Source organism: Panthera pardus, unplaced genomic scaffold (assembly GCF_024362965.1).
Source record: "Panthera pardus isolate Hobbes unplaced genomic scaffold, ASM2436296v1 HiC_scaffold_18, whole genome shotgun sequence".
Classification (NCBI taxonomy): Eukaryota; Metazoa; Chordata; class Mammalia; order Carnivora; family Felidae; genus Panthera; species Panthera pardus.
Window position 1 is genome coordinate 19,750,964 of NW_026526743.1, and position 15,718 is coordinate 19,766,681.

General features: G+C 57.2%; 1 protein-coding gene across 1 annotated transcript in view; it reads left to right on the forward strand.

Annotated features, from left to right (window-relative positions):
- The first annotated feature begins 358 nt into the window (after window positions 1-358).
- The window catches only part of PEPD (peptidase D), a 112,070-nt gene continuing 96,710 nt past the window's right edge, over window positions 359-15,718 (forward strand). Inside the window, exons 1-3 of the mRNA XM_019423369.2 lie at window positions 359-440; window positions 9,182-9,365; window positions 11,352-11,479. Coding sequence (XP_019278914.2) covers window positions 424-440; window positions 9,182-9,365; window positions 11,352-11,479 — 329 coding nt within the window. The 5' untranslated portion in view covers window positions 359-423. The remainder of the gene's footprint in view (window positions 441-9,181; window positions 9,366-11,351; window positions 11,480-15,718) is intronic.

The window sequence follows — 15,718 nt, forward strand, 5'->3', positions numbered from 1 at the left end:
GGTAGTCCTGGCCTCTGCTCAGGTCATCTCCCTTCTTAAGCTACAGTTATCACCTCTTCCCTGTCCCTAGATTGGGTCAAGGTCTCTCTCTCTCCCAGGGTGTCCTCCCCCGGTGGGCGCTGAGACGCCCGGTGGGGGTTGAATCAAGGTATCCGTGGCCTGGGGACACTCCCTCCTACCCTGGAAAGACCCCTGCCCCCTACTCCGGCCCTGCCCCTCCAGTACAGCGGGTTGCCGGTGAGTAGATGGATCCTCCTCTCTTGCAGACTCAGTTCCTCCGGGTCTCCAGGAGCTAGACGCTGGAGGGGGCGGGGCGTGGACAACCGGCCCCGCCCCGGCCCCGCCCCGGCCCTGCCTCCGGCGGTGGGACCTGGCCGGGCTCAGCTGATGCCTCACTTCACGTGACGCTGGTGCCGAGCGAACATGGCGGCGGCCACCGGGTGAGTGCTGCTCCTGTCCCTGGCCGTTGGCAGGCGGCGCGGAGAGGGGCCTGGGTCTCCCGGTCAATAGCCCCCGCCGCCGGGCGGCGGCCCCGCTGGTTGAGTTGCGTGGCCATGGACAGCGCGCTTCGTCGCGCGGGGGGCTGGCTGCGCGCTCCGAGTCAGGGGCAGCTGAGCTCCCCTGCCCGCTGCAGGGTGGTCCTCGGGATCACCCTGGCGCTCAGACACACCCGCGCGCGTGGCGGCCCGGCTGTGTGGCCGAGGCAGGGGCTCGCGTCTGCAGGCGCGTTCACTGCCACGACCCTCAGATGGGAAGGCGACGTTGCCCCGGAGTCCGGGACGCAGTGCTCCCGGGAGGAAGCGGTGTTTGAAAAGGGCTTGGAATTCCCTCCCGAGAGGGCCACTTTCCCGCTTCCTTCGGGGCCCAAACGTCACCTCGGAGACGCTTTCCCTCAGCACTTATCTTACTTCTGCAGCCCTTATCACCTCCTGATAAACTATATAGTACATTTATTTTACTTGTTTCTCGTCTTCTCATTTGAAAGGAAGGTCAGGGCCTCTCGCTGGTTCACTCCTGGATCTCACTAGTAAGTGCCTTGCATGCAGTAGGTGCTTCCTAAATTATTATGCAGGAAAAAATGGGTGAGTGGTCCTGCTGGGAGGAAGCGTGGACAGATGGGTTCATTGCACCGTTGGGAGGAGTGTACCAGAGGAGGGAACATCTGAACAAAGGGCGAGTGACAAAGGTTGAGAGTTAAGACTGCTGGGGACAGGGGAGAGTGGGGTGCATCCTTGTGCTGGAGGGCGTGGTGTCCCAGTTGGCTTCTCCAGACTTTGTCCCGAGGGGCTGGAGCTATCCAAGTGTTTAATCTAATCGTATGTGCTCTTTAGACGATTGCTACCCTGGACTGTGTGTGAGTTCAAGGGGAGGCCCAGTAATGGGTAGGGCAAATGGGCCTGGTGGTGCTGGGGGCTAGGAGAGGAAGTCATAGCTAGGGGGCACTGCCCCAAATGCCCTGCTAGGAACTGAGATCAGAGTGGGGACTGACTGCATTTCTCTTTTTGGAAGGCGGGGAGAATGGCAACAGAAAATGGCCCCCTCAAGTAGCCCCCAAGGTTGAGAGAGCTTGGGACATAAAAATCAAACATTTATTGGTCACTTGCTGTATTCTGGGGACAGTACTGGGCCGACCTTTAATGGATGACGTGTGTACCAGTCTCTGGGTGCCCCTCAGGCAGAGAACTGTGCATGCACAATCCCAGATGAATGTTAAAAAACCCAGGGTCAGATCCTTAAACCCAGCCTATGACCCTGTCTGAAGGAGCAGAGTGAGCAAGTGTAGGCCAGTGTCCAGATGTGGGTCTGTTGTCTTTATATCTGGGCTAGTTAGGTGGCCACAGCGAGTTCCAGGGGCTGCATTTGGGTTCAGAGCAAGCCAGAGGTACAGAGAAGGTACAGAGAAGCCAGACTCCTTGTTTGGATGGGCGTGAGCCTGGAGCTGGCCAAATCCTGGAAGGAGGGCTCTTACAGCAAAGCTGATCCTCTGGGCCTTGGTGAGGGGAGGGGGGGGTTGGGCTGGGTGGTGAGGGAGGTGACACAAAATGACAGGGTTCTTGGAGAGGTGCACTACTGGAAGTGCAGGGAGCTTCTGGAGCTTGACAGGGCCTCCTTGGCAGGAGCCATCCCAGGCCGTGGTATGGGACTATCCTGCCGGACACTTTGAATCTGAGGCCAAACCCTAGCAGCTTCTTTAAGGGGGGGTAGGTTCTGAGTGTTTCCAGCAAAATTCTGCCCATCTGCACACACAGGACAGATCAGGGTGTCAGACGTAATGAGGCACTATGCCATCAAGTCATGGTCATGGGCTCCTCGGGGGGTCGGATTTGGTTGCCTGCAGGGTCCTCCAGAGCCTGGGCCAGGGGAGGCTGTGAGAGTCTCAGGGACTGGAGTGTGCTGCGTGTGATTTGGGGAGCACCGGAAGCCCTAAACTAGCATCTCAGATTCAACTAGAAGACCAGGTGCAATAAAAAGCTCCCCTGGGGAGTGTTTCAGGGCTGACCCCGCTCTGTCCTACCAGCTTGGGCAGGGACGTCATGTATGAGATGGAGGGTCCCATAGCCCCCAGAGGGTCTGCTCTGAAGCCCTCCCTCCCTGCTCGACCCCTCATCCCATAGCACTTGGTGCCCCCTCTTTGAGCCATGCCTGAGCCTTCGTGGTCAGAGATGAGACTTGGCTGCAGCCAGAGCTGCCTGCATCTCCTCCCTCACCTGGCTTTTTCCTTTCTCTTCTTGGCTGTGCCCACTCACCTGCTGGCCCTGGAGTGCCCTTGGCCTCCGATGTAACTATTCACATACGTGCAGGCCCAGCTTAGATGATGATTCCTCCTCCTAGAAACCTTTCCTGACTGCCCTCCCTCCTGACCTCTGATACAAGCTTCCTGCTCAGAACTCCAGAGATTCCCAGTTTTCTCCACTGGCAGGATGCTTTTCCGTGTCAGCACACCTGCCAGTTGTGGTTGAGATGTTGCTTCCCTTTATGCCTCTTCTGGCATCCTTGGATCCCAGGGATCAGGTCATTTTGTACCTTCAGGGCCATTTGGCCACCCTGTGATTGGTGCTGGGTGACGTGATGCCTAATGAATAAAAGGGGAACTTTAAATTAAAAAAAATTTTTTTTTACATTTATTTATTTTTGAGACAGAGAGAGACAGAGCATGAACAGGGGAGGGGCAGAGAGAGAGGGGGACACAGAATGGGAAGCAGGCTCCAGGCTCTGAGCCATCAGCCCAGAGCCTGACGTGGGGCTCAAACTCACGGACCGTGAGATCGTGACCTGAGCTGAAGTCGGACTCTTAACCGACTGAGCCACCCAGGCGCCCCAAGGGGAACTTTAAATTAATCCATTGTGCCGTCCTGCTTTGCAAGGAGGCTCTCAGTGATTGAGGAAAGGAAATGTGGCGGGGGGTGGGGGTGGGGACAGAATTCCAAGTAAGATGAAGAAATACCTTAAAAAAATTTTTTTAACGTTTATTCATTTTTGAAAGACAGAGAGAGACAGAGCACAAGAAGGAGTGGGGCGGAGACAGAGGGGGACACAGAATCCGAAGCGGGTTCCAGGCTCCGAACTGTCAGCACAGAGCCCAACGCGGGGCTCGAACTCCCAGCCAGCCAGATCCTGACCTGAGCCGAAGTCGGACACTTAGCCAACTGAGCTACCCAGGCGCCCCAAGAGATACCTTTAATTCTTTAACCGAGTGGCTCCCAGGGAGCTGCTTCCCAGGGAGCCTTTGCCAGTGAGGAAAAGCAGATGAGCTGCCCTCGGTGTGTATCTGTTGGTCATAGGTCATGCCGGAGTCAGCATTTTTAGGGAGAGAAAGTAACTGGAGGAGTCAGGTTCTGGATCAAAGCCTGTCCCCACCCTGATACGAACCTTTTGCTCCTGGAGAAGAGGTGTCAGGCCGACGCTGGCGGGTGGGTAGGGGTGGGTCTGTGGGAGGCAGGCTGGCCTTTGAGTGCTCCTTTGCCCTCCTCTGGCTCTTTTCCAGGCCTGGTCCTGACTCCATAGCTCTCTCTCTCTCGGTCTCTGTGTATGCTTAGACCCCCCTGACCCTTCCCGGGAAAGAGGGAGGCAGGGTGGGGGAGTGTTGGTCAGCTGCCTCTAGGCCCCTCCAGCCAGGGTGAGTGGGTTGCCCTTGCTGACAGCCAGCCAGTGGGCTTGGGGCCCAGCCCAAGCCGGAGGCTGAGGGTGAGGAAGCAGAGGCCCATGGCTGGTCTTTCTTGCTGGGAACTTAGCAGTGTGGGCCCCATCTAGAAGTGGCATTACATTCTAGTGCAGGGATCTTGTCCTTTTCTGTGCCGTGGACCCCATGCCCATTGGTGAGGCCTGTGCACCCTTCTCAACATGTTTTTAAATGCATGATATAGGGGCTCCTGGGTTGCTCAGTCGGTTAAGTGTCCTACTTCGGCTCAGGCCATGATCCCACAGCTTGTGGTTTCGAGCCCCAAGTCGGGCTCTGTGCTGACAGCTTAGAGCCTGGAGCCTGCTTCAGATCCTGTGTCTCACTGTCTCTCTGCCCCCCTCCCCCCCACCCCTGCTCATGCTCGCTTGCTCTCTTTCTCTGTCTCTCAAAAATAAATAAACATGAAAAAAAATTTTTAAATGCATAAAATAAAATACAGAGAATTACAAGGGAAACTAATTACATTGAAATACAGTTATCAAAATGTTAATAAATTTACTGTATAGTAATATATGCTTCTTTATTCACACATTAAGTCATAAAAACAGCAGGCCTAATGACCACCCTAATTATGAAGTAGCAATGAACAAGAGTGATATTTTGAGATCCCGTGACATCAGTATGATAGGAAAACACATATGATTGTTACTGGTGACAGATTCATACACTGCTGATGCTGCTGTGGTTAGTTCCTTACATTAATAATAACTGAAGAAAACGTACAGTTGAATGAGAGGTTAAAGGCAAGAAAGATCTACTTTTTCCCCACCCAAGAAGATGGAGTCCCTAAGTTCTGTGTGTGAATCCTCATGGGTGAATCCCCCGTGGGTGAGAACCCCACAGGTGGCCACTGAGGCAAAGGAAGGGGTGGCTCAGTATGGTTTGGGGGACAGGAATGGGTTGGAGGGACAACAGCGTCACACTCTCCCCGAGGCTGGCCCCACTCCTGGTCACTGGCTGCTTCCTGGGCCCTGGCGGTTGGTAGGGGTGGGCTGGCCTGTGGGGACCGGAGTTTGTTCTCTGGGTCTCTCCGGTGCCCCAGAGCTGGTGTGCCAGCCTCTGCTGGCTTATTTACACTGGCACTTGGGGATGACCTGGCTTTTGCCTTTTCAATTCTGGGGATCCGTGAAAGCGCCAGTGGAAACCAGGTGGAGACGTTTTATTGGTGCTGCTTTTGCTGAGCTTGTGGGAAGTCACCTGCACTGGCTCTGGGCCCCATGTTCTGTTGGGGATGGGGGGAGAGGGTTGGTTTACATCAGGAAAAATCAAAGGGCGTGTCTCTATAAGCCTTGATTCTGGGGGTGCCCTGCAGTAACGAGTGACCGCAGCTCCTGGGCTGGCCTGGGCTGCCCTTCTCCGTTTGGCCTGAGCCCCATGGAGACTTAGGGAGTATTGCACGTTTTCTTCACAATAACAGCTGACGCTCCTAGACAGGATTCTTAGCAAGTTACCTGTCTTGTTCTGGGCTGCTTGGCCCTTGGGCCAGAAGGTCCCAGTCCAGATGCTCTGAAACATGTAGGCCTCTCAGAAGGTTCTGGACAAGAGGAAGCCCAGCTCTTCTTCTGAGAGCCTTCCTGGTGGGGGCATGGTGGCAGGCCAGGTGGAGCTAGTGTCTGGTGCTTTTAAAGAGAGAGGGTCAGGGAGAGGGTTGGGGGATGAGGTGGGCCGGGCGAGGGGATGGGTGCTGGCTGCAACTGGGCATTTTCAGCCAGCTATGCTATGGAGTCTTCGTGCATCCGGGCGACTTTGGCCGAGGCCACCTGCAGCAGTGTCTTAGTGATGCTCCCGCTGGGCCACTGGGGAGTCTGCAGAGATGAGGTTCTTCCCTGTGCCATCCCCTCCCTGGGATTTGCTGAGTGAGGGGAAAGAGTGTGGGGGGCCGTGCGGGTGCTGGTGGCTGCACTTTCGGTTCCTGACTGCATGGCCAGCTGGGATGCAGGCATGTTCACGAGCTGTCACCTCTGCCCTTTGATCCTTGTGGCTGAGCACAGCAGAAAAGCAGCCCAGCTCAGAGGAAGTCCTGGCCCCTGTACAACCCTTCTGTAAGGGCGAGGCCCAGGGACTGGGGTGGGGAGCTCTAGCCCTGTCGACGCGTGTGGGGTGTGCGTGACCCTTCCTCCCTTTCTGGGCCAGGGTGGGCCCAAGGGTCCTGCTTCCTGCCCCACTGGAGCCGACGTGGCAACTTTTGATCTGCACAGCTGTGTGGGTGGCCCCACATTGTGACCGTTGTTTACTCAGCAGATATTTATTGAGTACTTGCTGTGTGCCAAGCGGAGTGCTAGGCACTGGGGCGGCAGCGACCAGAGCAGGCCCAGATCTGTCTCCATGGGATTACTTTCTTGTGCGTGGAGGCGGACCCCCCCAGTGAGCACCAGTACATACAGATTGCCTATGTGTCAGAAGGTGGATGTGTCGGGGCACCTGGGTGGCTCAGTCGGTTAAGCACCTGATTTCGGCTCAGGTCATGATCTCGTGGTTCACAGGTTCAATCCCCGCATTGGGCTCTGTGCTGACAGCTCAGAGCCTGGAGCCTGCTTTGGATTCTCTCTCTCTCTCTCTCTCTGCCTCTCCCCTGCTCGCTCTCTCTCTCTCTCTCTCTCTCTCACACACACACACACACACACACACACTCTCTCTCTCTCTCTCTCTCAAAAATAAATACACATTAAAAAATTAAAATAAAAAAAAAAAGAAGGTAGATGTGTCATTTCAGCCAGGGACCTGTCAGGGCCTCACTCAAAGGGGTGATGAAGAGAGTTTCATGCAGGGGTCAGTTTACAGAGCTGTGGGCAGGTTAAGGGGACCTGGGAGAGAAGAGGAGGGAAGCTGGTCAGGAGCCAGGGAAGCCAAGCTGTGGTCCTGCGGGGCGGGACCACCAGCCATCAGGTTCCAGCTTCACCAGGGAGAGGAGGGAATGGATTCTGTGTCCTCCCTCCACCCTTTAGTCTCCTGCCCTGCCTCCCAGCGGCTAAATCCACCTGGAGCCTTACTGAAGTGCTAGGGGGACCTGGGCAGAGCAGGGAAAGTGGATCTGGAGGGTGCTAAGTGGGGGGAGAGAGGAGAGAGCTATACGTGTAAAGAGGAAAGCCGGGGAAGACCAGAATGCGGTGGCTTTTAAGCCATGATGTGCATGGGGGTGTCACCTGCTCACGTGTCCCCGTCTCTGAGGGGCCATGGCCAGGTGAGTGCGGTGCCCGGCTCTCATTGTGTTCCCTGGCAGAGCCTTCTTTCTCAACCAGCTCTGGGCTGTTTCTGCCCTCTTGGGCCTGCGTGCTCACCTGCTGCCCCCTTCCCTGGGGCACACACCACATGCACTTGCCTGACTCCCCTGCCGCCCTCTGGGCCTGGCCCGGCAGCCTTCCTAGCCCCCAGCACACTTGCTAGGATGTTACCTCTGTCTTCCGTCCCCTGTCCTCCGTTTGGTCATTCTTTCGGAAAGAAGGTGAGGTTCCTGCCCTCCTAGAGCTTACGTTTTACCTGGGGAGACCATGAGCAAGTAAATAAATGATGTCAGGCAGTGCCCTGTGCTCTAGAGAGGAGTGAGGAGAGTAGGGGATAAGTCTTGGACAGAGTATTGGAAAGCTTCTGGAAAGTGTGGCCGTTTCTGCAGAGGCCCGGATACAGTGAGAACGGGAGCCATCCAGGCCCCTGGGGAGTGTTCTTGTCGTTTGGGGAAGAACTGGAGTGCCAGTGCAGGCAGAGTGGGGCTGCATCCCCTCAGTGCCTGGTAGCTCTGGGCCAAGTGCTCTGGGTAGCAGAGGGGGTGGGCAGGGGAGGGCCTGCTCCGATTTGCATTGTAAAGTGTCCCTCTGGGTGGGGGAAGCTGGGACTGAGAGAGCCTGGAGAGTTCCCTGTGGTTGTCCGGGCAGGAGAGGGGTTCCTCCAGCTGGAGGTGGCGCTGAGGGGGGAGCGAGCCTGAGCCTGGTGGGGGGTGGCTGTGGAAAGAGTGGCCCCCAGGTGCCTAGGAACCCAGAAGCTAGGCGAGGACTGGGAAGCCACATAAGGATTTTGGGTGCAGGTTCAGGAGCAGGGGTCACTGTGACCCGGCCAAGGCCAGGGAGGGGATCGAGGAGAGCATGGGCAGTAGAACAGTGGACTTGAGTGACTGCAGAGGATATTTCCTGCAAAGGGGACAGAGACATCAACTGCTGGAGGGGCGTTGCGGTCAAGGGAAGTAAGTGTTTTTACTTATTTATTTTTTACAAGGGTGAGGTTCCTGTACACTGGTTACAAAGAGCGATCCTGAGAGGGAAAACTTGATGCTGGAGCAACCGGGGAATAGACATGGGATGCAGGGTCTGGAGGCAGGTGGGCTTTGGGGGGGTGGGTGCTGGGAGGGTGAGCTGTTTTCTCAGTGTAGAGGGGATTGGGGTGGGGGTGGGGAGAGACATCCACCTGCTCTCCTGTGATGTGGGTCCTTCAGGAGAGCACCCTGAGGGCTGCCACTGCCCAGTCCATCTCACCATGATCCCCTCGGCACAGACTCACTTCAGGCCCTGGTACTGGGTGTCCTGTGTGTGTGTGTGCTGGGGCCAGGTGGGTGTCCCGGCCCAGGATGCTGGGTCTGTGACTTGAGAAGACAGCATTATGAAGGCACTGGGCAGGGATCCAGTGTTGTCTGGGCCAGATTACAGCTCATTCTTGCATGGATAGTAGGATCCTTGAGGGCAGAAGTCGAGTGCGTCTCCAAGCCATTGTAGGCTTCCCTCCATGGGCCTCACCTGCCAGCTGGTTAAACAGATGCAGTTTTCCCTCATCTGCTCTCGGGGCCCGGCGCTCGGGGACAGCAGGGGAGGGTGCGGCCGAGGGGGCCCTGTGGTCTTCGGCAGCCCAGCGAGGGGCTGTCTCTAGGTCAGGCAGATTGAGGTTAGACCAGCTTGCCCCACGCTAATGGGGGTCCCACAGCAGGCTCGGCCCTCCAGTCACCTGAGGCCACGGGTGGCGGATGTGCTTGGTGGCACTAACAGAGCCTATGTGGCAATGTGTGTTCGTGTCTTGCAGATCTTCGTTTTGGCTGGGGAATGAAACCTTGAAGGTGCCGTTGGCACTCTTTGCCCTGAACAGGCGGCGCCTGTGTGAGCGGCTGCGGAAGAACCCGGCTGTGCAGGCGGGCTCTGTGGTGCTGCTGCAGGGCGGGGAGGAGACACAGCGCTACTGCACCGACACCGGGGTCCTCTTCCGCCAGGTGAGCCCGCCCTGGTAGCTTCCTGTAAGCGTGCACCCAGCCTTCTGTGGGCTGCCCGCCCTCCTCCACCATCGGGCCTGGTAGGCCCTGGGCAGCTTTACCCCCAAGGGGACCCTGCAGAGGCTCTCTGAGGGCAGGTCGAGGCGTGGGCACCCAGGAAGCCCATACCCAATAGTCTGGAGGGGCAGATCCCTCCTAGCTGTGGCTGAAGGCAGAGCTGATGCCAGCCAGTCTCAGCTCTTAGGTCAGAATACAGAAAGACGACATTCTTGGGGGAGCAAGTAGGCAAGAAGGCCTCACGGAAGAGGCAGTATTCGGTGTGGGCCCTTGAAGGCCAGGGTGAATTCTGACAAGTGCAGTTGGGTGTGGGTGTTCCAGGCTGGGGAGGAGGGTAGTGTCCACAGGAGTGGGTGGTAAGAGGGTGGGCTGGGCAGAGGTGCAGATGGGGAGGTCTGACTTCCTGGGGCCAGATTCTTCCTGTGCTAGGGAAGACGGGGGCTGCAGGGGGCTGCAGACGTCCGGGAGGGGGCGTGTGAACAGGGTGCTGAGCAGGAGTAGGAGGCCCAGACACTCATCATGGTTTGGCCATTGCTGACTCACTGACCCTCACCGGGCTTCAGTTTCCTGACCTGGGAAGTAGACTAGGGACTCCTTAAGGATCTGGAACCCTGTGCGGGGGAGGGTAGTAGGGGTAGCCTAGCTGCAGCCTGGATGTGGCGGCCTTGGCTGGGAATCGCTGGCATCACTCAGTTCCCAGGAACAGGAGCAAAGGCACTGAGCAGAGAGGCTCACCCGGAAAGCCGGAGACGCCCTGAGCCAGCCCCACTCATCGATCTTAGCATCGCACTCACTCTATAGATGATGCAACCGAGGCTCCGAGAGGAAATGACTTGCCAGAGGGGGAGCTGGGACTAATTAGAGTCGCATCTCTGGACTCCAAGTATAGGGCTCTCTTCTCCTCCCTGCCACTTGCAGATCTGGGGCCTGGCACCCTGGGAACTCCGGAACCTCCCTGGGGACATGGCTGTCCAGCATCCAGGCCAGGAGGAGTCAGGGAAATGTGAAGGGGACCTGAGTGTGGAGGCGCGGCAAGTGGTGGCCTCCCCAGCTGGGCTGTGTCTCCTGCACAGGACACAGATGGGCTGTCGGCTGCTGAGAGCCATTGTGGTGTTTTTATGCCGCAAGTGGCTCCCGCTGCACGTTTCCCCATGCCACATTGTTCTTGCAGCTGCAAGCCTGCAGTCCCCTGGTTGCTAGAGACGTGGAGGTCTCAGTAAGGCTTTTCTGCCTAGTCTTGATGCTTCCTGAGGTTTACGTATTTTGTGGTGTAAAAATCGATCTCCTAAATTCAGCCTTTGGCTCCCTGACTGCTGTTATGCAAGGTTAATTTTAGCAGAGATCCTCCTCCACTTCATACCTTTCGAACATTATTTTAGCTCAATGTTTATTGCTAAACACTGAAGTCATCAGCTGCCCCGGGGGTGGGAGAAGGAAGTAAGAAGTCCTAAATGGAGGACTCCTTTCTGTGCAGATGTCTGGCCTCGGTGTCTAAGTCAGAGTGGCATCTTGCCCACCTTCGGGCATGGGGGCAGCAGAGAGGCACGGGCAGGGCTGAGCCGGACCCGTGGTGCTCATGGGCACCCGTGTCCTGGCGTGCCCTAGGGTGCCCTGCGAGGGGGCATGAGGGTGTTGCCGGGAAGGGGTGCAGGTGGGGCTGGGGCATGTCGTGAAATGTGCATCATCAGAGAAAGCTGAAAGCAGGGTGGGAGGAGCCAGCCGGGCTGCTCCATGCCAAATCCCGGAAGTGGGAGACAGCCCGCAGCTGTCAGTGGACAGAGTGGATAGAAGGACAACTGTGTGGGGCTGGGGGGCCCTGAGCTGACTTTCCAGGGTGCTCGGTGCTCACTCCGACACCTCACACCTCTCCCTGTGCCTCATGTTTTTGTCCTGCTGACCGGGTAACCAGGGTCCTTGTTCTCACCACAGGAGTCCTTCTTTCACTGGGCGTTTGGCGTCACGGATCCAGGCTGCTACGGCACAATTGATGTCGGCACCGGGAAGTCAACCCTATTTGTGCCCAGGCTTCCTGCCAGCTATGCCACCTGGATGGGAAAGTAAGGAGCAGTCTGGGCCTGCTGACCACCGCTGGGGTTGGGGCAGGGGGAAGGGTCTGGCCTGTGGTGACAAGGAGGGAAAGAGTAGCCGGGGATGGGGGGCGGGGTTCAGTGGTCAGGCCCATTGACTGCTCAGGGCCAGAGCCTGCGGCCTTGGTTGGGAAGGGGTGTCAGAGCCACAGACTGTGGTCATGTTTGTTTGGAGGTACTATTTATTAATCTTGAAATTCTGGATTCTCAGCTTTGTTAAAATGTCAGAGGCTGTGGCCCCAGTGAACCATCACTCCCGCATGGCATCAGTGGGAGGCGGCCCCACCTTGGGTGTCATGGGGGTTGGCCCGGGTCAGAGAGGGCAGCCTGGGACCATTCTCTGAGGCCCATCGCTAATGTGGCATTGCGGGATGCCTGTCGTGTGCCCGTCTCTGGCTCAGATGGAGGCCCTGCCTCAGTTGGCTCACCCATGAGACAGGTCAGTGGCTCTAGGCTTGTGCTGTGTGAAGAGTGTGGGACCAGGGCTGGGCTGTGGTCAGAGGCCTCCTCCCCATCATCCATGGCCTCTACCAGCTCCCGGGCCCTTGGCCATGTCCACCCACCTTGGGAGCCATCCTGCCTGCACAGAGGTGCTGAGTCAGACGCTGTACTTCACCGTGGGTGCTTGAGGTGCTCAGGGGATCCCGGAAAATGCTCATCACCTTCAGCATGTCGTTCCTGCCTGGAGGGTGGTCATTCTGGGCAAACGTCTGAATTGCAGCCCTCGCTGCCTAGTGTCCTCGATCTCTCATTACCAGGTGGGCTGGCGGGCCTGTGGCTGCTACAGGGAGCTGCTCTGTGCAGACCCCAGGACAGGGCCTCCTGTGCCTCATGCAGCACCCTTCCCCACCGGCCCTTCAGTGCAGACTCCATAGCTTCTTTGGTTGGCCTGAGAGATCCCTCTTCTGTCATCTTGGGGCAAGGGATCCAGGCTCACAGGTTGGTAATGTTTCTCCTTTGGGGCTTCCTGGCCCCAGGCCTTCAGCTTTGCTGTAAAGACAGCTTTAGGCAGCACTCACGGCAGAAGAGAAGTGGGCTGTGCTTCCCTGGAGGACATTCTCCTGCTTGCCTCTGGGGGAGGGGGTGGGAAGTGGCCATGCCTGATCCACTTGGCCTCTGGAGTGCGTGACTGAACAGCCACGTAGGTTCTGGCCCTCTCAGAGGCCTCAGGGCAGATGGCGTAAATGTGTCCCTGCTGTAACGAGCAGGCTCCCACTGGCCTCCATACCCGGGTCAGGGTGGACACGGAATGTTGTACTGTCTTCTTCCCAGAGGGGTGGGGCGGCACCTTGGTCAAGGTGCGCCAGGCCCAGTGAGAGCCCCCAGAGGCTCTACACCGCCCAGGCCTGGGTGGGGGTGTGTGGGGGAGTACAGAGGCAGATGTCTGCTCTGTCCTCTGGACCTCCCTGCCTGCCTTGCCACGGTGTCTTGTACCTGCAGAGAAACTGGCCTCGGGTTTGGCCTGGGGCAGGCCTTCCTCAGTCCATTCTTCCTGGACGCCTCCTCCTGTTAGATCAGCATATCCGGCCTGGAGACATGGGTACTCCTGGGAGGGTGGGTTCCACCTCTCCATCTTGTTGTAGCCTTTATAGTCAGTCTTCATCAAATTCCTGGTTGAATCCGTACAACTGCCCTGCTTTGAAAGGAAACAGCAGTGTGGTGGTGTGGCCTGTGCAGGTCCTGTGGGCCCGTCTTGCTGGAAGCTTGCTGGACGGCTCAGCACGGCCCCTTTGTGGAGCAGGTCTCGCCACTGTTGGGGCCTCTGATTCCTTATCTGGGGAACAGTGACAGTGCTGCCCGTGAGGCACTGCCAGGGCTGTCGTCAGAGTGATGGTCACTGTGGGGACGGTTATATTTGTGACACTGAAGTGAGGTAGTAGATGGCAGGGACAGGCAGCTTGTAATGTCCAAAAATGACCATAGCAATATTTGTGGCCATTCCCTATGCAGAGGTGGAATCTGTCCCCTCCTGCTTGACTCGGATCAGGACCTGGTGACTGCCTCGATGTGTGAGTGTGGCAGGGTCATCTTGTAGACAGACGATAAAGTGCACTGTGGTTCTGCTCAGGGACACTGGCCCTTGAACCCGGCTGCCATGCCGTGAGGGGGCCCATGTAGGAGGGACCTCATGGAGAGGAGCGGAGGCCCAGCTGACAGCAAGACCACCCATCAGAACAGGTGACTCCCAAGTCCCAGCCCTTGGGTCCTGCTGCTGAGGTCCCAGACCTTGTGGAGCAGAGACAAGCTGTCCACTCTGGGCTCTGTCGCAAGCCCAGACCTTCAGGGTCCATGAAAGTGAAGAGTGTCAGTATGGTTTGCTACAAAACCCTGGTGACTGGTTCAGCTGTGGTGAGAAGGTTCCTGGTGAGAGTGTAGGTCTGGTCTTGGTAAGAGGATTCCTTCCAGACCCTTCCTGCACTCTAGGCGGTCACTTAGCTGCCAGTGGCATACCCCACAAAGAGCCAGGGCCCCTCTGCAGCACCCGGGGTTGTGAGCTGGCTGTCTGTGATCCTCCCTGTGGCTCCCTACTGGCTTCAGGAGTGCCGGTCCTACAGTCGGAGATGTGGGCCTGGGTGGGGGGGCTAGGGGAGGTTGTGAGCAGGGCCTCACTGGAGTTTCTGTCTGGAAATGTAGGGAGCCTCTGAGTGCATTTTCTCTTCTGTCTGCTTGCTTTTTATGTAGGGCTGACTCTTGTGTGAAATTGGGGAGTGCCTGTCCTGGAGGGTGGACGTCTTTTGGGGCAGTGGGAGGAAAGGCCTGTCCCTGCCTTAGGGACTCTACCATCCAGTGGGAAAATCTGAGCAAATCTCACTATGTTTCCCCACAGCCACCATCTGGGGAGCCACATGGCACTTGACTGGAGGGTTTAAAACCCAGGACCTGATTGGTCAGGGAACAGCTGTTAGCAGTTGGCTATTCTGAAGCATAATCTTCAATAATACAGGAATAATATTCTGTGCTTTGGTCATGGCTGACTTTCAGGACCACTGTTAAAAGTTCTCCTTCAGTCTGTCCCTGCTTTGCCAAGCCAGCTGATTGTCTGGTGCAGACACAGCTGCTTGTGCGGCCTTTGAGTATAGAAATGGGTCTGCAGTGTGGGTCTCCCAGTTGGAAAGGCTCCATGCTGGGTGGGCCGGAATGAGCAGGTTGGTCCCCAGGGGCCTTCTGGCTCCACAGCAGAGAGCTAGACCCTGGTTTCCTACAGACCTGGCTCCCCACTGTGGCCACCTGGGCAGGCCTTCCCCTTCCTCTGTTCTGGCGTGCCCCTTTCCCGGTCCCCATGTCCCCAGCCTTTGGGAGAGAAGACTCAGTTATAGTGGGGCAGTGATAAATGAGTTGGTTGTTGGGGGCTGGAGCTGGGGAATGGCCAGATCTGATTGCATGTGGCTATTTCCAGACACTCATAATCAATAGGGCTCAGGAGCGAGGCTGTGGGATTACCTGGCCTTTGCAATCAAAACCCACCAGCCTGAACATTTGACCTTCAGCTCCTCAGCTTCCTTTTCAGTCTCTGATGGCTTTTGAAAATCCATCTGGCAGATCCTGCAATCCACAGTCGTCCAGGGAAACAACACCCCCATCTGCGGATCTGCCACTTCCTGCACAGAGGGCCTGTCCCGTTGTCAGGGCAGCAGACAACGAGGCCTGCTGCCCGGCCTGTTCCTCACCCCGGGCCTTTTTGGGTACAGGGGTAGGGTAGCTTCTCATTTGTTTTCATTTGGAATCTTTGCTGACAAAAGTCCGGGGCCTTTGGACGTGAGAGTGTTTCCCATCATGTCTTGTCAGAATCAGGCTTAGCTGATGGCAGCTTTGGCTGCCGGGGTGTCTGGGGTCCTCTAAAATTGTCTCCGTAACTCAATACCGGGCAGCCTCAGCGCCCAGAGAGGGTGAGTGACTTTGGGCCTGCGGGGTCTGGGGGGCCCTACTAGAACCTTTGCAGCTTGACCGTGTTCTGCTCCTGTTGTCTCCTGGCTGAGACTGTGGCTTGGTATGGGAGACAGTGGGCCTGGTGTGGGGTTTGCAGGGAGGAGGGTGCTTATCCTACTGAGGGCCCTGCCCAGGAGTGGTGAGGGGGAGTTTCCCCCCGGGCTCAGGGCCTCAGGGCCTGAGCCCTGCTCTTTCTGGCATGGGAGCTGATGTGCATGTGCTGTGATGTGTGTGTGGGTGCCAGGGGAGTGGTTGTGGGTGGGTGTGGTTTGGGTGTATGCG